Raw genomic sequence first — 23,601 nt, forward strand, 5'->3', positions numbered from 1 at the left:
TATTTCTGAGAAATAGAAAAATAAAAGTCATATTCATAGGCTGATTCTAAGTTTGCCCATAAATAATGATTCCTATGCATCAGGACTGCAGAAATAATGGAATAATGAGTCATGTCTCATGAAAATGATTTCTGGGCAAGCCTCACTTAATCCTTCATCATGAGGGAACACTGTCATTTAAAACAACTAATAAACAGTTGCTATAGATCTGAAGTGACATGTAAAATAGTGAAGTACCTCTATGGCTAAATGGACCTCACTAACAATCTTCAATGGCTGCTAACATCACAAACAGAGAGACAGTTAGACATTGTGTGCCTCCTAATGCAAATATATACCTTTATATACAAAGTGTTGTTGCCCCTCTCCCCCACCCCCCACATACAAATCCTTGTATCTGTTCAAGCTAGTAGACTAGTGCTATTCTCAGCTGGAGCAGGGGAGGGAGATTTTGCTCCTGGAGGACATTTGACATTGTGTGGAGACATTTTTGGTTGTCACAACTGGGAGGTGTTGCTGGCTTCTAATGGATAGAGACCAGGGATACTGTTGGACACTCTACAAAGCACAAGACAGCTCTCCACAATAAAGAATTATCTGGCCCCAAATGTCATTAGTACCAAGGTTGAGAAACCTTGCTCTAGATCTAGCTACCAATTTCCAGGAAATACAGGAAACAGGAGAACATGTTAAAGGACATCAGGGGATGCAATGAGCAAAACCCACACTGTAGGAAACTCCAGACAAGTGATGGTTCTTTCAACCAATAAATTGCAAGGGGTAAAAAAAAGAAATGGAAGGCAAACCTACACATTGAAAGACAGCAACCAATTCCAATGTATACATTTTATTTGGATTTTGATTTAAATGACACTAAAAATCCATAACAAGACAATTGGGGAATTTTTAAAACTGACACTATCTGATTATTTTAAATAACAGCTGTTGACTTTTTGGTGTGATCATGATATTCATATGTTATGTTATGTTTTAGTCCTTATATTTTAAGATAAATACTGAATTATTCAAAGGCAAAATTATATGATGTCTGGGATCTGCTTCAAAATAATGGGGAGAAGAATAAAAAGATATAGGTAAGACGAAATTAGCTAGGAAATGATAATTGATATAACTGAGTGATGAATACAAAGGGATTCATTATACAATTCACTGTGCTTCTGCTTATGTTTAAAGCCTTCCATAATAAAAAGCTTTAAACAATAATTTTTAAAAATAACAAAATAGTTAAGTAAGTTTCAGGCAAAAATAATTTGTAAACTTCCATTACTAAAGAACAGTATTCTGAGGGCATGGGCATAGGGTTTAGGCCTGTGTTAAAACCCTGGCTTCTCCAACCTTGCCTCTTGACAATCTTTATAATCTCTGGAAAGTGGAGAGAGTCATCATACCCACCTTGTAGTATTGATGTAAAAATTGCATGAGATACTGATGGGTGCCCCATGAATGGCAATTCCCTTCCCCACTTCTCACAAGAGCACCAAACAAAGAAGGAAAACAAAATGAGTGCAATGCTGCCCCCTCCCCAACTACTTTGATCTAGGCCATTCATTTCTTTCTTGTATGAATCTGGCTGTGGCCAGGAGATCAAAGCACTAACAAGGAAGGATGAAGATTCTTTTCTTAACTTCCCCTGACTTATTAGATTTTTTCACTCTCCTCCATAAACAACACATAGCAATAAATAAACAAGGTAGTGACAAATAGGAAAGAATACTTCATTGTAAAACCCCCTTACATGTGTGAGATTCACTTTAGGGCCATGAACCCTGAAGGATTCATAACTTGTATGATTCCAGAAACAATGAGCTATAAATGTGGTTCTCTTTCCTAAACAAATCCTTGTTTCACCAATTACTTGTACTTAAAAAAAACAAAACCAAAAAAACACTTGATTAAAAATTCCTGCCCAGATATTTTATAAAGCTCACTTCCTTTCCTTCATTCCTTTCTATAACAGCTGCTTGCATGCTCATACCCTGCCAGCTTTTTTCCAGAAGTTCCACTGGCAGTCATGAGGCAGTTGTACTGGTGACTTTAGACTTGGCTGCAGAATGTTCACATGGAATAAATCCAAACAGTCTGTTTTGGCTGCCTTCTATTTTCCCAAAAGTAGCATTTCCTTCAGTCTCATTGCATTTGCAATAAAGCACTCATTTTTATCCACTTGTAAATTAGGAATAAAGACACAGGCTGTTGGCTGGTGGCACAGGCCTCTGGGTCTCTCTTAAACTTGTACAAGGTAAAACTTTCTCCTTCTGTAAATAAAGTCCTTCATGAAGACCAATCACTACACTTGGAACCAGAAAACAGGTTGAGCCCTGGCTCTGCCACACATTACACAACCTCTACCTTTTGCAGTTTTAGTTTCTTTATTCATAAGAAAGTATAATAACACCTGCTCTATGTCCTAATTGAGGAACCTAATGAGAATAACAACTGGAATTTATATAAGGCTTTGAAGTTTACAAAATATTGCAAAATATAATATATGATTTACCAGTATTATTAATCAAAAATATTTTCTTCACTTGCCACAATGAAGTATCTATTGTTTGCTTTACAAAGTACTGAAAGGAGAGTCCTTGAGTCATGGACCTTCTATTTTGTGACATCCAGACCCACAAGACCATCTCTAAAATTGACAGTACTAAGTCTAAATTATCTGCAAAATTTCCAAAGTGAAAGGAGATCCAAAACAGAGGCAACATAATCTCTCTCAAAAGAGAATATTTAAGTCAAAAATTATACCACAACAGAACTGTACCAGGAACTCTGCTAGGAAATGGAGCTACAAAGACAAATAGCACGCAATCCTCTCAAAGAAAAATAACATCCAAGGGAAGAAAGCACTGGAGAAGTGTTGTTTTTTAAAATATACCATGTGATCATGGTGTGGATGCAGCATGAATCTGGACAAGTCTGGGCCCAGGTCTTTCCTGTTCACATAGACAAGCGTTTCTTCCATTAAGAGTACAGTGTGAACAGGACAGTGAGCAGAGTAAGTGTGAACAGTACAGTGAACAGAGTACAGTTTGAGCAGGACAGTACTGGAACAATTTGCTCATAACCAGTTTGTGTTAGCTCCCACACTAGGCATGGCACTATATTGCGAAGTGTAGCAAAGTACACAGAAGATGGCTCTTTCATCAAGAAGCATAAAATACATCATTTGGACCAAAGGAAGGAATTTGGAAACAGTCCAGAGAACTAAAACTAAATCAAAATGATCAAACAATAGGCAAAGTGTCCCATGAGAATAAGCCAAAACTTCAATCTTTAGTTGAGGACATAATAACTAAGAAATTTATGATCAAGACTTCTAAGGTACACAAAATCTGTCTACCGATTATTGGAATACTGAAATACTAAAATAACTCCTTGAAGTTTAAGAGCAAAGGAAAAGAAGTACCATTACTTAGCTCACAGGACACTTATGAAATGCAGTATACCAAAACAAATGTCAGGAAAAATGCATAAAAACTCAAGGGAGTTCTGGATAAATTCATAAATGATAGGCTTATAAAGACTTTTAAGAGAAACTGGATTTTGGGGTATGTCTGAGACTTAAGACAGAGTTAGATGGACATTAGGACTGACACAGTAGAATAATTTCTTTATTCTTGTATTCTAACAATTTTATATAAATCTCAAGAGAGGCAGATTAGTCTTTACTAATTTTTAAGAAGTACATCACACACATAATTGCACTCTCTTTTTTGGTCATGGCAATACTTAAACATTATACATAGAATACTGTGATTTGTATGCCTTATCATGTGGTAATCAGGTACAAACTGATGTAGCATGCTGCCACTGTAGAGAAAGCCATTTTCAAAATGTAACAGTTTCCCAAAGGTAATCTGGAAAATATCGAGTCCATAAGAGCAGAAAAAATAATGAGACATTTGATCTACAAACTTAGCATAATAATGTAATAAAAGTTAAAATTGACCAAACTGGATTTTGTACTCAATGTATTCAATGACCTTTCAGGATTCTATGTTAATGTTAAAAGTTTCCTACTTCAAAAAATACAGAAACTTGATGTGCTAAGGCAGGACACAGTTAGTATGCCTTGCTAAAAATAGACTCCTATCAGAACATCACCTCTAATCCACAAAAGAATCTGCCAAGCGATTTCAATAACAAGAGGCATATTGTAAGCGTTTCTGTCCATCAACAAATCTAACAAATTGATTAAAATGCCAAAGGGACAAAGGTGAAACCAAATACAGTGCAAAGACTGAAAGGGACTCACGGCAGTCTCTCTCATCAGTTCCGTCTGAGCAGTCTCTCGTGTGGTCACATCTGTATTCATTCGGGATACATTCACCACTGGAGCATGTGATCTGATCGCTTGAGCAGGTTGTCCCACCTGTGAAGGGGAAAAAATATGACTTTATAATTACTGCCAAGTGCAGACCAATCCACTGACATTTACCAAATATGAATGAAGAAATTTGAAAGCAAAGGCAGGTAGAGCATATGTTGAATATAACCTTTACAGGGTCACAAGGTAGAGTACCCAGCTACCCCAAGGTGGAGAGCTTACAATGCAAAAGTAAAGGTATTATTATCAGGGTACTGTCAAAATGCCCACAGAATCATATCAACACTCAAGCACGTTAGTGTACACAATTATATCATTAACATGTGTTGAGAATATAATATAGATTGAAAACCTATATGGTAAAGAGAATGGATGAAATAAGAATTTTGCAGATACAGGTATTAATCAAGGATTGGTAAGGTCCCCTTCATTGAAATCTTTGTTTAAACAAGAAGAAAATATGCCAAAGGGTTAAAAATGGTTATTTCTGAGTGGTAGGAATATGGGTGATTTTATTTTTTTCTTTAGAGTTTTCTCTATTATATAAACTTTCTATGTTGAACACTTGTCAATTTCATAAACAGAAAGAAAAAAATTTAAGCTAGCTTGATTTTATCCTATGTTGATTAGGGTAGGTGAAAGCAAGGCATCAATAGTTTATCAAATTCGCCTCTGGATAAAACAGCTAAAGTCAAATGAATTGATGTCACAAGCATCACATGAATGCTATTCTGTAAGTCTGAGACCGGAATTACCATGGGATTTTTTAATTGTCCACATAAAAAGAGAAGCAGTTGGGGAAAATTTGATCCACTAAAAAGTAATATAATCATCAAATGGAAGAAAAAATTTTCCCCTGAATTTTTACAGAGTTTCCTAACTTTCACCACTTAGGTTCAGCAAAATTTGGCTTTCTGATGAAATTACATATCTGTTAAAGGATGTGCCATCTAAACTTAACAAGAAAAACTTTTCTAAAAGAAAAGTGGACAATGACAGCAATAGAGTTAGCAATTGAAATTTCAAACATAGAAAGACTACCATACGATAAATAAGATGTAAAAAATTAACCATAATTACTACACTTTTCCATGTTTAATTGACTACATCTTTCTTGTCACCTTGTTCCTTCTTCCTGTTTAACTAATAAAATGGTTTCATTATGAATGTGTCATGTAATTCTTGAATAGCAAATAAAATTTTCCCAGTCAGCCTATGTCTGACACTTTCAAAGTATGATTTCATATTTTCTCCCAGTACCTTATATCTGTGGGTTAAATTTTACTTCTATTAATAAACTTAGAATAGATCAACTTTTCTAAAAGTCACTTAAACATTTGAATTCTTCCCAAAGCAGAGACAGTATCTGAATAAACTTAAAAAGATTACTACTTCCTCATTAAATTCCCATATAATTTAAGTATGTATTGCCAATTTCCACTTAAAAGTAAAGAGCTTTCTTTTATTACTGAAGAGGCAAGTCATGAATAGTCCTAAACAAAATATGAAAAGAAACTAAATCAAGTGACAATATTATTTTAATTATCTTGGCTTTCTTCTTAAATTCAAGTCCAAATCAATTCTATATATGTACTTAAGATTTCAAAGGGTGTATGAAGAAGCAATTAAAAGCTCATTCAAACATAGAGAAATGACAAATTAAAATTATATAGTTCCACCAACCAATCTAATGCTGGAATTCACTTATTCCTTTGATGCATAAACACCTATTATGGGCCTATCATGTGTCACAAAGTACACCAACGATGAGATTATAAAGATGAATAAGGCACAATCTTTACTTTCAAGAAGCACATATTTTTCTGAGGGAGACTTTAAGAAATAATTGGAAAACGATAATGAAAGTGAATTGTAGGCACACAAGGAATTATAGAGGCATCAGGGAGAGATGCCTAAGTCACTCTGGGATGAGGGTACAGACAGGGATAGCTTCCTTAAGGAGGTAACATCTCACCTGGGTCTTAAAGGAGAAGCAGCCATTAGCTAGGTCAAGAGGAAAGAAGGACTGTCTACCAACAAGCATTCAGGCAGCATGCACAGAGGTGAAAGGCTGGACACAGCATGGTATGCCCAAGGGATCTACAAGCACTGCTGTGGCCCCAAATGGACATCAAGGCGGGAATGGCAAGTGATAGACAAGGAAAAATAAGCACCAGTCACACCTTAGAAGCCACTGTAAACCATGTTAACGAATCTGAACTTTCTCCCTCAAGTGGTGAGCTACCAAAGGGTTTTAGTTAGATCTTTCCAGCATCAGTGTCAGGGAGAAGCTGAGAAGGCACAAAACTAGATGCAGGGAGGCTAGCCCAGAGGCTGGTGCAGTCACCCGGATGAGAGATGTTGGTAGTGATGGCATACATGGGAGAGAGATGAACTTTAGAGATGTTAGGCAGGAGTTGGTGATTTAACGTGGGCTGCGAAAGAGAGGAACGAACCAAAAGAGACTTCCAAGTTTCTAGCTTGGGTGCCTAGGGGATTGTGGTATCATTTTCATGCTACTTGAGTACATCTTTAATGTCACCTACAGCCAGCTTTTTTTCCATCCAATAAAATGCTTTCACTCTAAAATATGTTTCATGAAATTCTAAATTAACAAGGAAAACAGCCTCAATCTGCCTATTTCTGATAGTTTGAGACTGATTTTGTACTTTCTGCTAGTACTTTATAGTGGGTTAATTTTATTCCTATAATAAAGATAATACATGTAGACCAGCAAATATAGAAGAAAAAGGTCTACATTTTCCCCAATTCAAGGGGGAATATGATTAACTCCACTTGGGACACCTTGAGTTTGAGGAGTCTTGGAGTGTCCAACAGGCAGTTGAATATACAAGACTGAAGTGTAGACAAGATGAATGAAGTCACTGCTCTTCACAGATTCACAGTCTAGCCCTATCCTGTTCCCACTGAGCATCCACTACCTGCAGGTCACCCCTCATTCCCCTGGGACCTTTGAGAGGCCAGCCAGAGAACGCCGTAGCCTAGACAGATTTCCTGTAAACAAGGATTTCTTTTTTTTTTTTTTTAAAGATTTTATTTTTTCCTTTTGCTCCCCAAAGCCCCCCGGTACATAGTTGTATATTCTTCGTTGTGGGCTCTTCTAGTTGTGGCATGTGGGACGCTGCCTCAGCATGGTTTGATGAGCAGTGCCATGTCCGCGCCCAGGATTCGAACCAACGAAACACTGGGCCGCCTGCAGCAGAGCGCGCGAACTTAACCACTAGGCCACGGGGCCAGCCCCTGTAAACAAGGATTTCTTCTTGCACCCTACTATGCCTAGCACTTTTCCTTCCTCCCTTTAGGACTTTCGAGCCACCATCCCCCATCTCCCTCTTTCAGATCTAGTGGTCTCCTTTTGCCACTCCACCTCAAATCCTGACACATAACTGGACCTTATTTGGATATGCCAGCCTCCTGATTGGCTTTGAGTAGCTCCTGTCCATGCCTTCCTCAGGACTGCCATTTGTCACCATCACCACCCTCCACAGCCCTACATAGTTTGCTCAAAGCTACCAACAAATGTTTTCTTTCTTTCTTGAGTGTAACATAATCTGAATTAAATACTGAGAACCTATCCCCTTTCCAAATCGCTGGGGTATATTTCTAATTCTTCAGCACATTCACTCTTTCAGTATCGTCCGACCCCTGAGTGAGATTGCTGGCATATGCTCCCTTGTCATTTAAGGCCCAACTCAGCATTTCTAAGGAATCATTACATTGTGTTTTGCAATTGTAACAGGTTATATGTTAGGTGTCCAAAGAGCCAAAAGAAAATTCCTCCATAAACACTTACGGCAATGCTGTTCGTCTGAGCCATCCTCACAGTCGTGCTCATCGTCACACACCCAGGAGTGGGGGATGCATAGCCCTTCACTCTGACACTTGAACTGGCCTGACTGGCAGGAAGAGGGAGCTAAAACAAACCAGAAAAGCACTCATGTCAAACATCCATCCTATGACATCAATAAGAAATGCTTAATTCAAAGGAATGTACATCAGCTCCTGCTCAATACATTTGATAGCAAATAGTAAACAACCCTATACCAGAGTCTGTGGACTCTAACCAGTGTTCACCATCAAATAATCTGAGTGATGTCATCACAACAAACTGATAATACATACAAAGTTATGACAAAAAGGTATTAAATTAAATTTATTTAAATAAAAATTAACTATGAGTTTTATTAAATTAGTTTAAATGTTTTGTAGTAACTAATCATAAAGCATCTTGATGAATTGGAAAACCCATGAGATCTGGAAAAGAAGGCCCAGAATCAAATAATTATTATTTCCACAATTTACTTGCTTTAGGATCTTTCGCAGGTTCTCCAAGCCTCAGTATGTGCATCATAAAATAGGGATTGTATTTATCTCATGGTTTGCTATAAAAAATAAGTTAAATAATGCATGTGAAGGTGCCATGTAATATTAGTTGCTATCACTATTGTCATTGGTATTGTTGTTATTATCATTGTTACAGGACATTGAAATGTAATAATCTCTGAAGAGTTGTTGGTATAACTATTCATTTATTCCTTCATCCCAGAATACATTGTTCTTGGTTTTCTGGTCCTAGTATTTAATCTAAAATGAACTCAGTAAGCCCAGAGGAGGCAAATACATAGCACATGACCATGTCTCTACACATAGAACTACTCCCTTGCTTAAAGCGTGGTTCATAGACTAGCAGCATCAGCACCAGCTGGGAGCTTGTAGAAATGCAGAATCTCAAGTCCACCTCAAACATATGGAATCAAAATCTGCACTTTAACAAGCTCCCCAGGTGATCCATTTGTGCACAAAAGTTTGAGAAGCACTGTATAGGATCTATTCCCCACCCTTCTCTTATTTTCAAATACATCATTATCCAAACAATACACCAAAGTTTGTTCTGTTGTGCCATAGGATGGCCAACAATTCAAAACAAAATTAATTTTTCACCTGCTTTCTTGGATTTTGGATGATAACCCTTGTCTGTTCACCTATCGGAATGAATGAAATGGGGTAGTGTGATCGATCACCTACAGCAAGCTGGGAAGGCCATGTACACAAGGGTTTAGATTCATGCACCAACTGGGAGGCCTTGAATAAATGACAACTTCTCCACACTTCCCAGTTTCCTAATCTGAAACCTACCTCAGAACTTTGTTCAGAGAATTAAATGAAGAAATATCTGTGAAATTGACTTTATAACTAGTTAAATTTGTGGTTGACAATATTATCATGTTTTTAACTATAACTTTTTTTAACATAAAACCACACTAGCCGCTTCTCTGATCTCTTTATGGTAATTCACGCAAGTTCCACTACAGCCTTCAAATAAAAACAGACCCTCCTTCATTTACAAATCACAGAAGTTCAGATAACATTATTTTTGTTTGCTCTTGTTGGTGCACAAAATTTCCAGAGTGAATAATTTGAAATAGTCCCTTACCAGCTTCAGAAAACTTCTCACAAATGTTTCCATATCAAAGTCATGGGGTAAGAGTAAGATAGAAACTGATGTGAGTTGAACCCTTCCTCAAAAGGGGCTGAAACAATTATTAATGCCATCAGTTCTCTATTCAACTGCAGAGATCTCAAAAGACTTAAGCCCAGTCCCGAATCTATCACTAACTGCACAACTCTTTCTCTTTGTGACAGCTGAAATCACCATGAAGCACTCATATTACTCAAAACAGACCTTTGCCCGGCCCCTCACTTACGGCAGCCAGTTTCATCCGAGTCATCCAGGCAGTCTTTTGTTCCATCACACCTCCAAGACGCAGGGATGCAATGTCCATTTTCACAGCGGAAATGCTCACTGTCGCATTCTGCAATCCCACGAGCAAAGAAAATCAGTTTAAAAACTCACCCATACAGATGTTTCACCAAAGAAATACAAATTTTTGATAAAAATAAAAACTTAATTAATTAGTAATCAAAGGAATGTAAATTATAAAATTAGGAAAATGTCTTTGTAATGATTATATTCTCTGTTTTGGGGTTTGCAGGAAGAAGGTCATTTTCATACACAGCTGACTAGAGTGTACCTTGATGTAATCAATCTGGAAAGCAACTTCACAGCACATATATTGCCTTTTTTTTTTTTTTTTTTTAGATCAAGCGCCCTGGGTTTGTTTCCTGGTTAAGGAACCACACCATCAAGTCAGTTGACATACTGAAGTAGTTGCATGTTGCTGTGATGCTGAAAGCTATGTCACTGCTATTCAACTACCAGCAGGGTGACCCATGGTGGACAGGTTTCTGCGGAGCTTCCGGACTAAGACAGACCAGAAAGGACCCAGCCTCCCACATCCAAAAAAATGGGCATGAAGACCCCATGAATAGCAGCAGAGTGTTGTCTGATACAGCACCAGAAGGTGAGAGGATGGCACAAAAATCTCAGGCAGGATTCCACTCTGCTATACACAGGGTCACTAAGAGCCATAATCGACTCCATGGCACTAACAAATCTTGCTTCTTGAAAGTGCTTATTCTTTAACTTGGTACTTTTACTTCTAGGTATTTGTTCTCTGAGGAACTAACCAAAGAATTAGACAAAGATTTGTGCATTGAGATTTTCATCACAACATTATTTCTACTAAAGGAAATTGCAAAGCTCCTGGATGTCCAATAATAGGAAAAGGATTAAATTTTCTTATATCTATGTATTGACATATTAGGAATTAAATGACATAAATCATTAAAATGATTATGAAGAACCTCTAAATGATTTGGAGAAATATTTATAATATAATGTAACAAAGACAAGAATGCAAAAGTTTACCTATAACAAAGTCATATATGGAGGGAAAAAAGCGTAGGAAAAAACCAGAATGTTAACAGTGATTATCTCTGATTGATAACATCATGAGTAACTTTTCACTTGTTTGTGCTTTTTTCAGTTCCCCACATTATATTGTTTTAAAGTGCCTTTTTATTCCTAAGTCGTATACAGCAATTTATGGTCCCTCATTCTTAGATTCGGACCAATATTTTAGCTTTCTGTTTTTTAACTAATTTGTAAGATGCCGGGTCTGCAAGCTCATCTCTGCAAACAAATTTTTTTTAAAAAAAGTCAAAACAAACCAAAAAAAATCTCTACAGCTAAGCACAGTGCACAAACTTGCCACATTCCCAAGCAGCAGTGACATGCCCTAGTGATGCTAGACAGAGAATATAACAAACAAGTTCATTTCATTCAACTAATATACCCTGCAATTTCCCTGAGTCTCCCCAAGGGACAAATTCAGCAGTTGGTTCCTCTGAGTTTCCCCAAATATCTGACCAGTGACCTCTCCATGCATTATGTGCCAAGTAGAAAATTTTTTTAAAGAGAGCAGCCAATGCCAGCCCAACTTGGAGAAGACTCAAAATTATTCTTTCACAAACTCAAAGTGGTAGAGGAGTAATTTGGGGGGATGGAAGAATAATTGAATTTTCCCCATGAATTTAAGTAATCATGCTAAATTACCCATTTCAATTTTGGGCTAATTAACCCAAAACTAGGTAAATATACAGATCAATTACCTACTTCTAAAATAAATAAACAATGTGCTATCCTGACTTGTGTAAATGCAGGCATATCACCAGCATGACATAAACATAGTTAAGTGATCTATTCCTAGGGGATATAGGCTACTTTGTTCATGGAATGTTCAAATCTGATTGTCTGGTAGTGACATCCTGATTTATAATGTATGCTGCAAATGGTCAGAAACTTCCCTTGGCTAAATGGTGGTACCGAGTGGTACAGGAATACGTACACCCAAATACCTTCTATAGACTAATGCATGATGGTGGTTGGTGGTGCAGGTCTGGGGTTGGTGGTGCAGGTCTCTTATCAACTACCTTTAAAACACAACAACCTCCCTTGCAAAAATGCCCCTAAGGAATGTACAAATTCACTCTGGAATCCCAGAACTTCTCATTGGATTTTGTTCTACAAAGCAATATTTCCATGGGAGATTAGGGGCTTTGGAGGTTTAGCTATTAACACAACATATATTAAATCACTTTTATCAATTAGGTCTATTGTTAGTAATCCAACATAAAACATTTGTAGGTTCAGTACATTTGTCTCCCTTAGTATCTAATAATTTCTGGTTGAAAAATTATAACAATCTAAAGGTCAGTCTACTTACAAAGAGTTTCATATTGCTATGGGAAAAAGAAAAGCATAAACTTAGAAACTGAGTATACAGAAGAAAATTTTTAGAACAATATGTTGCCTGTTTTTAATGCACATAATTAGTGCCATTTCTTAAGCAACTTTTACGACAAGTCAGATTTTGAGGTGGGTTTTTATTTTTGCTAAAATATGAAGTTAAACACATCATGAAAAGAACACAAAATAGACACCCAAAAGTCCCTGTTTAAAGCACTTCAAAGCCAATTATTTAAAATCACACACACAAAAAATGAAACTGAGAGCGGAAATTTTGAAATTAACTTGCTAATTAGCATTTTTCACATTTGATCTCCCAAATACTCAGTTATCTAAAGTAATCTACCAAACCCAATTTATTCAATTTATCAACAGATCCATGATAATTCATTTGTCAAATTCACCTTTTCAATATGAACCTCCATGCCTGTTATAACTCCCAAATGACTATTGTTTGGAAATATCTCTCCAGAAAAAACAAACTGGTACTCTATCATTGCTGGGTGGCCTTCTAGCAATCAATCAAAATGCTCCACTGGTTCCAGAAGCCTGTCAGTCATTCTATTATAAAGGCAATATGTGCTATTTAAAAACAAACTGCTAGTGAAAAGGTCTAGATAAGGTCTGATAACAATTGCAGGTGTCTCTGATTTCAATTGGTCTATATGCACTTTATTTTCTGTGTTCTGTTTTAAACAAGTAGCTTTCACTCACAACCCCTCCAAAGGTTACTAGATATTATCTACTCTTTATTGTTTAATAATTTAACATTAAAAAAAGGGAGGGTGGATTTCACTGGAGCAAACCACAGAGTTTAAAGAAGAAAAAACATCTAAGTAGAGCAAAAGTTAACACTTTGTTCAACAAACGGTCTCTAAACATCCATATTCAACCAATCCAGTTTTAACCAAGAGGTAATTTTGCAAACAGTAACTTTCAGAACTTTAAAATATTTTCCCTCTAATAAAAAACCAAGGAGGAAAACATTGTAATCCACACTGAAATAAAAACCTTTTGTTAAGAACCAGGCAGCCATTGACAAGGAACCACTAGAACCAAATGGATACCCGACCTCCCCAGCACTAGCTCCTGCCATTCCCAAGAACCAAAATAGATGGTACCAAGATGAAAAAGAATACTCATATGGTGCTTGAATGACATGCACCATTCTAAGCACTTCCTCAACTTCAAGTCATTTAATCCTCATAACAACCCTACGAGATAGATGCCATTAGTATGAACATTTTACAAATAAAGAAACTGAGGTACAAAGCAGTTCAGTAACTTGCCCAAGATCAAATAGCAAATATGAACAAAGCAATGATTTGAACCTGACAGTTCTGGTTCCAGCATCTGTGCTATATTGACTATTGTTCTATGTTCCCTTTCACCAAAAAGAAAATTTTATTCCAATAAACTCAGGAATGAATGTAAAAATTTGATTTTTTTTCCAAAGTTGCTATCAACACTAAGTGAACTCATTGATTGGGCTGGTGTGGAATCCATACCACACCATAAACTCATAGAATTCAATTGGAGAAGAAGAGTAATCTACTTAGCAACAAACAGTGCACATAAAAACTCATGGGCTAAGGAGAATTTGCAACAATCAAAAGCAACACAAGGAAATGAAAAAGAGTTTTGATCTCTTCAAGAAAATTTATGTTAGACGTAGGGATAAACCTGTTTTCCAACCTTAGAGAGCCCCAAGCTGGAGAAAAACAAGAGTAATCCTTTCTTCATAAATAGCCATATCCCAAGCTTCCTGGTCTAAGCGGTGGACTAAGAATGTGTTAAGATAAGATATTAGAGCAACAGATAATGCCTAGAGAAGAAGTTGTTTGTTTGTTTTTCCAGGGCAGGGAACAGCACTGGATTGAGAACACCACTTCTGTGTCCTTTACAGCCTCTAGCACAGTGCTGGGCACACGTGGGATAGTCAACACATATTCGTCAGGTAATGAAGACTCCTCTTGGGGGCCGGCCCCGTGGCTGAGTGGTTAAGGTCACGCACTCCACTTTGGCAGCCCAGGGTTTTGCCGGTTAGGAGCCTGGGCACAGACATGGCACCGCCCATCAGGCCATGGTGAGGTGGCATCCCAAATGCCACAACTAGAAGGACCCACAACTAAAATATACAACTAGGTACTGGGGGGATTTGGGGAGAAAAAGCAATAATAATAATAATAATAAAAAGATTCCTCTTTGTACAATTCAGTTTGTTGGGAACATTATATATCAGAGATATATAAAACCATCAAGGCAAACAATGAGACTTTAGAGTTTACTATCTTAAATCCATAGAAAGAAAAATAAAATCTGGAATAATTTGAAATAAGAGGACTATCCAGAAGTTTAATAAAAGAAAAATATTGAGTTATATTAATAGCAGTTTTATTATTTTACCCTCTCCTTATAAAAGTTTCTTTTCCTGCTCATGAATTCTCTTCTAAGAAGAGAAAGGCACGTCTTAGTCAATGGAACATTGTCCAAAGTCAACAGAGTAAGGTAATTTCTATGGCAAATCCTATTTCCTGCTGGATCTTAACATGTGCTGGTCCTTCCAGACACTTGGTCTTCCTGAGGAGCTACATGCTCTCTTGTTAAAAACTTGTAAAAATATGTGACATTTTAATAGTTCTACCTGTGCTGATCTCAAACAAACAAATAAATTTAAGAGGCAATTCCTTAATACAGTCATAATTTTTACTTCACTTTTTCTGTACTTTATTTTTACCCCCTTGTATCAATAGACATACTCCTGATGTTTATATGTTGGGTGATGGTTCACAACAATTCTCATACCTTATCCACACCAGCAAGGCCATTCACCTTCTGAAGATTTAGAATCACTTGCTTCTTTCCAAAACTTTACACTGCAGCCATGACAGCCAAGCGTAACAAATTGTGTGGAAGACACTGCCCTGCCTAATGTCAACTGGTGGAATGGCCAAGGACTCAACTGATGGAACTGAAACAAGACATGCACAGCAAACCAACCTACTAGTCTCTTTCTGTGCAATATTTTAGCTGCCTGTTTTCACAACACATCACCAGATAGGTGGCAGGAATTCTTCTTTTTCAACCCAGTTTTACAAGCCACTAAATCAACTGCTTTTTCCAAATTATTGTTTCAGAGCCCTGATGTTTTGATAGAGCAAAACAACATTAAGAGGACATTTCAAGAAATCAAAGACTTTGAGGCAAAACCCACAAAGCCAGTTTTTTTTTTTTTTTTAAGATTTTATTTTTCCTTTTTCTCCCCAAAGCCCCCTGGTATATAGTTGTATATTTTTAGTTGTGGGTCCATCTAGTTGTGGCAAGTGGGATGCTGCCTCAGCATGGCCTGACAAGTGGTGCCATGTCTGTGCCCAGGATTTGAACCGGCAAAACCCAAGGCCGCCAAAGCGGAGCACACGAACTTAACCACTCAGCCACGGGGCCAGTCCCTACAAAGCCAGTTGATGAGTGATCATGTATACACATCAGTAAGTGTAATTAAAAAATAAAAATGACCAGGGGCCGGCCCGGTGGCGCAGCGGTTAAGTTCGCACATTCCGCTTCTCGGCGGCCCAGGGTTCGCTGGTTCGGATCCCGGGTGCGGACATGGCACTGCTTGGCAGCCATGCTGTGGTAGGCGTCCCACGTATAAACTAGAGGAAGATGGGCACGGATGTTAGCTCAGAGCCAGGCTTCCTCAGCAAAAAGAGGAGGACTGGCAGTAGTTAGCTGAGGGCTAATATTCCTCCAAAAATAAAAAATAAAAAATAAATAAATAAATAAAAATGACCAAAAGAATATGTCAGATTCACTAAAGCCACAAAAAAATCATATCTACTATGTGCAAAACATCGTTCTGGGGTTCATGAAAGAAACAAAGGAAGATAAGATATGGTCCTTTTTTTTACAGAGCTTACAAACTTATTGGGGGAAATTTATCTATACATCACTATAAATTAGTCATGCAACAACAATAGCTGCTATTTATTGAGTATCTAATATGTGTCAGACAATATATAAAGCTTTATATACATCCACTGGATCCCCTTAGAAAGGTACGAAGTGAGATTTATACCTATTTAATAGAAAGGGAAATTGAACCTCAGGGACATTGCTCAACTTCCCCAAGGCCACAGAGGCAGAATATGTCAAAGTCTGATTCCAAACCAGGACCCTGTTATAATTCCAGAGTCTATGCTCTTTTTCATCCCACTTCCCACAAAACAAACGACAGCTTTCATTTATCCAGAATTGACTATGTGCCAGCAGTATTTTCAATGTTTCCCATAGATTATCTCACTTGTCCTCACAACCACCCTGTGAGATGGTATTAATAGCTCCATGTCATAGATGAGGAACCTGAGTCTTGACCTACTCTCACAGCTAGTAGGTGGTGGATCAGGGATTCACGCCTGGGTAGTCTGATGCCAAAGCTGTGCTATGTGACAGTAGATGATTTGGTTCCAAATAAGCAGCAGAGAGGATAAGAACCAACTAGTCTCAGGGAGAAAAAAATTAATACCACAGGCTGGAGCAATCAAGAAGGCTTTGTGAAGGAGAACAAGACTGCACTGGGCCTTTGTGAATGAGCAGGATTTGGGTCCGTGAAGAAGAGGGACCAGGCTTTGTGTAGGCCCCAAGCAATCTGAGAGAAGCCCAGCATGGGTGAGGGCCTAATGACCGGGCCTCCATGGCCCAAGCACAGGGAACCTCTCCTAGAGAGGTGGACAACAAAGCTGTGGAAATAGAGAACAAAGAGCCTTGAATGCCAAGCAAAGTGTGACATGATCAAACGGGTTGAGAGAGAGAAAACTTAGAGAACACTAGTACCGGTAACTGTGTTAAAACTCAAGATCGCTCTGGGTGGATGCAAGCCTGGGCTAGGATATTGACTTTGGCCATGAGAATGGCTGAGGGCTCCACTTTATTCTGCAGAACCCTGCCCAGAGCATGAGCTCGGTAAGCAGGCTGGTGGCTGGTTCACCAAAATGCTGCTAGCCGAGATGGGTCCCACTTTATAGCCCCTCCAGCTGCCCCAGAACTGATCCAAAGCAGCTCCACTTGCATGGCAAATGGCCAACAGGTTCCACAGGTGCCACCAAAAGGTATCCTACTGTATTTTCCCCATCGTCCTCTTCCAGCTGAATGTGTCTGAGCACCCAGACTTTAGAATTCAGTTAGACCTCAAGATCGTCAGCTGATCTCAAAGATTGCTTAAGTATTTGCTTAATCATTTTTTAAACTGCCTTTTCAGTGATCAAAAGCCAGCAGAATCACGTGATGCACCAATTCTGAGAAGTGGGAAATTAAGGTTCCACCTTTTCTAACCGAGCTACTCCTCTCCATTTTCATTCAAACCCTAGTTACCCGCCTCTTCCCTTCCCCCAATCTCTTATATCCCACTTATTTTTCACTGACCCCCTCCTACCCCTAAAACGAGAGTGCCAATGAGCGCTGCAGAGCATTATAAATAAAACTACACTTCTCAGGGGTTCTCGAAAGGACATGACTGGTATTTAGGGTGGGACCTCTTACCACGCCACTTATTTTTCATTGAGGACCTCCTACCCCAACAACCAGAGTGCCAATCAGCATGCAGAACATTATAAATAAAACCACACTTCTCGGGGGTTCCCAAGAGGACACAATTGGCATTTAGGGTGGGACAGTTATTCAACTGCCCTGGGCAAAGCAGAATGTATAGTGTTCCTGGCCCCCATATGTGGAATGCCAGTAGTGCCCATCCCCCAATCACTGTGACAACAAAAAACACCCTCATACATGTCCAAACACCCCTTGAGAGTGGCGGTACCACCCCCAGTTGAGAGCAACTTAGAATCTCTAAGCAGCTTGGACATTCAGAGCTCAAAAAGTCTTAACCCACATGAAAGAGATCATCTAAGAAAACCCCTATAATAAATTCTTCCCTTCTAAAGATAATAAAATTTCTTAAACAGCAATCCCACTCCCTCCCACTCATCAATAAGAGGGCCTGGGATTGGGCAATATCACGCTGCAGCTGCTAGTACCAGCAACTTGAAATGAACTCCCCTGGGAGGGCGATAAAGAATCTAAGTTCCAGGGAGGCCTGCTTCACCCTGGAATGCTCCCCGGTGCGTCCACGGGCTCACCCGTTCAAGGGTGGGGGGAGTCACACAGAAAAGAATAAGCCAAAAATCTGAAATCTTCAAGCAGTTCTTCATGAACGTAAAGGATGGTTGCTATGAAAAATCAAGTCATAAACACACCTGATGTATGGTGCAACCTTTTCCCATCTGTATAATTCTCAGAACAAAAAATAATTTCTTCAAACGTCCTCTCCCCACCCCTGCCAAATACACTCAAACAAAATAAAAATATAAATTGACAATCACATAAGAGGCTGAAACACTCAAAAGAATCTCCAAGTTTTACCAAGAGCACTCAGCAACGAAAACTTCCTGCCAGCAGGTACCAAACACTGAAACTGTGTTTGTATTAGTCTCTTCTGTGCTTCCCCAAATAATTCCTGCAGTGCTTTCTGTATCAGCTAAGTCACCGAGGTTCCTGCAGACGGACTCGCCCTCCACGTGGGAGAAAACTAAGCTCACAACCTTTGTCCCCACTCTCCCCAAGGGACTAGCTAGTTATCCACCTCTTTAATGGCCAAAGAGCTACACGTAGAGGATGCTGAAAAGAACACCAGCCAAACAGAAGAAAATTTAAGATGGTCCGCCCGCTCAGGTAAATAAGGACCCAATGAATCAAACTACACAAGAAAAAGGTAAAACGCCCTTCAACACTTAATGATTTAATATGCCTTGTCCAAAAACTATAAATCACCCTCATTTAGGAGCAGATTTCCAACCCCAACTGCCCAAAGTATTTCTTTATGGCTTATTGATTAGCAATATAAATCATCGGAAAATGGTTGAATGGAATCAAACAGTAAAAACGAAAATAGACACTTGTGAGAAATAAGTGACTATACACTTCTCCAGGCAGCTTTCCTGCCTACGGCTTAGAAATGGCGTGATAGGCCCGCTCTCAACCCCAATGCAGTGTTTGTAGACAGCATCAAACCAGGGTTTTTCTGATTCAGTAGGTCCAAGTGTTGAACCATAAATCAAATTGATAGAGATGTGTTAAAGCTGCAAGCATCTCTACTATTGAGGTCATCCTTTTCTGGGAGGGTGTTGTGTTTTTTTTGCAGTAACATTGGTTTATAACATTATATAAATTTCTATTTGGGTCCTCTTAACAAGAAGATTAGATCACTAGGTCATCAACTGAACAATGGCTTGATACTGGAAATTATGACAATAGCAGCAACAGGAGAAGAAATTGACTCCCACCTGGTGGATTTGGTGATTCTCTATACTCATAGGCTAAATCATTTGTAACTACTTCGTGGCTGAACCATACAAATGCCTTGCTGTATTCTTTCTCCTTTACTCCATGTTATTTAGTTCTTGACTATCATAACACTTACACCAACAAGTTCTAAAGACATGAAAAGGGAAAGAAGAGGCAGAAATAGAGTAGAAGAAAGAGACAAAGTGAGAGAGAGGAAAGGAGAGATGTCAAGGTTAAAAATCAGTGTCCAGATACCAAATTAATAAGACCCAGCATCTTGCACTCTAACCTCAGTTTGGTACACAATGGTAAATTATTCTTATTTAGCTAAACGTGTACATTTTCAGAAAGTAGAGATCAGGTATTTTATATATATTATATATTTTATATATTATATAACCTTATATAATATATACTTACATATTATATATAAACTAACTAATTATATATAATATACAAACATAATTTACTGTGAGGAAACCAATGCTTCCACATCAACAAGCAAGCCTGATGACAACTCTGATCAGGAATGTTGATGCCAATAATGGGCTCATTACATTGTTATTTACACAAATACTGACCTGTATAAATAGTTCATTTGTTAGGAGACTCACTGAGGTGCACACATGCATGACTCAACCTTGATGATTTCACTATGGGCATGGATGCTTTCTGCCAACAAAGAATTTTCTTAAACTCTTAAGAAATATTGTGCAGCAAGAATGTGAAAAGATTTCCACCAGTAAGTTTAAAGCCTTTTTTGGGTAATAAGTACTGATAATTAATCATCTGGTAAACTGAAGTCAACACACTTAATAAAAATGGATTATGTCATTACCTTTTTCAAAGACTGGTTTTGCTGATGTTTTACACAGTGTGTTTGTATTTTTTTCCTTCTAGTGACAATAATAGCTCAGGATTTTATAGCAGAAGCTCAAAATTCTCCCACCATGATGTGATATACGGAAAATAAAGAACAGTAGGAAGCAGATGAGATTAAGTGAAGAAGAAGAGTGATAAATACCATCATGATAATCTCTACCATGAATAGAGCATTATTCTAAACTGTGAGCTCCTAAGGCAGGAATAAATACCTCTGTAATCCCAGTGCCTAGCAGAGTACCTCCTAAAACTCAGATGACCCTCAATAAATGAACAATATAGATGCATTAAAAATATGGGTGAAGCCAAGATGATTTCCAAAAGATGGTAAAGTCTTCAGATCTTCATGATTTGTGAACTTTATAATGGATCCTACTGCTTAGCGTCACTGTTTCTTCCAATCTAATTAACAGCTCAAGAATCACCTTCCACGCTGACCTGGATGAGAGGGCAGGAAGACTCAAGAAGTCAACCCCAAATCCTTGGGAGCCTCTTTATATGTTCAGATCATTCTCTGCTAAATCAACAAAGGATGAGACCTCCCCATGTTATACAAAACATTACATTTATATGCAGCACTATTCTGGAGTGGAGAGAGTACTCTGTACCTCACTCCCCCCAAAAAAGGTTACAAGAAAACGTCTGAGTCCACAAATCAAAATTTGTAATTTTAATTAAAAGCAATTTGCTAACACACTATAATCATGATTTTAGTTTCCCTATACAGAGTCAAAGGTAAAGTTGATTTTGTTAACTTGGGAATCTATAAAATAGGATCTATTACATCTGCAAAGACTTTCATGGTAGAATGACACTAAACTTCTAGTGTCTCCTCTCCCATATTGATTCTAACAGATTGAGCAAAAAGAACTTCAGAACATGCCTCATCAGCAGGTTATCTGTTACACAGGGAGTTCTTTGGCCCTGGTTTGTTGTGCCCGGGCTTCAACAGAATTTATAGGTCTCCAAATCACTTCCAGGCTCTGTAAATGTCATCATCTTATGTTATAATGTGAGTATGATGACTTGGAGCAACTCATTAGCTTTTTGACACATAGTCCCAACAACACTGTATTGTTACCAACAGATATCCATGTGTAATGAAATGGTATTTGGGTTTCTGACTATAGACGGTGAATGTACAACATCCCAACATTAAGAGAAGCTCAAATAAAATTACAAATGTATCTGCAATGAAACAGAGACTGTACCACCCTCCTAAGCCTGCTTAGGTTTCCTATTTTCTTCTTTATGCATTTTCTATTTTCCTACAATAAGTATTTTTATTATTTTGTCTATTTTACATCATTCTATCTCAGGTGATCCTCTGGAGTTTTTATGTAGACTAAGTCTATAATTTTAGGGTCTGGCGCCCTGGTGTAGTGGTTGAGGTTAGCACACTCCATTTCGGCAACCTGGGTTTATGGGTTCAGATCCCAGGCGTGGACCTACACCACCTGTCAGCCATGCTGTGGCAGCATCCCACATACAAAGTAGAGGAGGATTGGCACAGATGTAAGCTTAGGGCTAATCTTCTTCAAGCCAAAAAAGAGGAGGGTTGGCAACAGATGTTAGCTCAGGGAAAATCTTCCTCAGCAAGGAAAAAGGAAGAAAAATGAGTATAATTTCAATACCAAAAAAAAATTGATGGTAAATATAAAAGCTTTCCCCAAGTGGACCTTAAATCATTATACTGAGACATGGTTACCTTTTTCAGTCATAAAAGCATTCATAGTGACCTCAGCTCATGCTTCAACAGACGGCATAGAATTAGGGACATAAAGAAATTCAGGATTTTAATCAACTGAAACTGAGCTAAAAAGCTTTCCATTTAGAAAATTCAGTAATTCTCCAGGTCCCAGGTTCGAAAGAACGAAATTTCAAATTCTCCTTAAAAATGCTAAGATATTCATTATTTCAGGTCTCTAAACTTTCTCCTACAGAAAAATGCTACAAATGCAAACATCTTCTTTGACCAAAATAATTTGTGATAATGCATTTACAATACATTCAAAGGAAAACTTTATATCTTTTCTGGATGAATGAGAATAGGATTTATTTAAACCTAGACATTCAACCTCTCCGCAAGGAGGAATAAAATATCCCATTGCCATGACCCCAGCCCCAGGCTTCCCTGGTAACGAAACAGAGACCTCACCACCCTCCTAAGTATTCTCCAGCTCACAGAGCAGATGTTCCAAACTCATTCAATCCAACAAAGACGTATTGAAGCTCTGACGGCCCATTTATCTGTGTGCTCTTAAGGAGGCAGAAGAACAAGTGTCAGGTCACTACTGTAAAGAGAACAAGCCCACAACAATTTGGCTGTCTTCAAGCAAGCCAGTACACCATCCTCTCTCCTGCCAGAAACTACGTGAAGCCGTTCTTCCCCGAGGAGGGTAACGTTCGCTCTGTTTCCTAAGAGCACGCAACACGCCACTAGGTTTGGTGGGCAAAGTTACAAAGAACTTAAAAAAAGGGAAAAGCAACTTCAACTTAAAAGGCTCTTCTGATAGTCCAGGAATGAGGCGATTCCAGCCTTATCTAGTTAAATGTCCCCGCCTCTGCCTCATTTTCCCCACTCTGATCTAAAAATCCTTTCCTTCTCTCTCCCTGGGATCCGCACAGTGCAGAGTTTTCATGGGCTCTCAACTCTGGCCCCTAAAATCTGCCCCCAAGTGAATTTACTCACACCAAAGTTTAAGTGATTTTCAAAGCCTTCCATGGGTATTCGCACTTTCAGCAGAAAATAGGAAGTCCTCAAAGGAACAAGTTTTCTAATTGTGGCGTGATAGGCATGCTCTAATGCCCACATACCTTCCTCATCAGCTTGATGAGGCAGATCTTAGAGGGACAGAGTATC

General features: G+C 38.4%; 1 protein-coding gene across 3 annotated transcripts in view; it reads right to left on the minus strand.

The window, feature by feature from the left end:
* Window positions 1–23,601, minus strand: part of LRP2 (LDL receptor related protein 2) — a 198,564-nt gene that overhangs the window by 151,982 nt on the left and 22,981 nt on the right. For all 3 annotated transcript variants that reach the window (XM_046659444.1, XM_046659443.1, XM_046659445.1), the window contains exons 2-4: window positions 10,078–10,185; window positions 8,166–8,285; window positions 4,280–4,396 (exon numbers count right to left, since the gene is read on the minus strand). In XM_046659444.1, the coding sequence (XP_046515400.1) occupies window positions 4,280–4,396; window positions 8,166–8,285; window positions 10,078–10,185 (345 nt within the window). The remainder of the gene's footprint in view (window positions 1–4,279; window positions 4,397–8,165; window positions 8,286–10,077; window positions 10,186–23,601) is intronic.

The sequence above is a fragment of the Equus quagga genome, chromosome 4 (genome assembly GCF_021613505.1).
Source record: "Equus quagga isolate Etosha38 chromosome 4, UCLA_HA_Equagga_1.0, whole genome shotgun sequence".
Taxonomy (NCBI): Eukaryota; Metazoa; Chordata; class Mammalia; order Perissodactyla; family Equidae; genus Equus; species Equus quagga.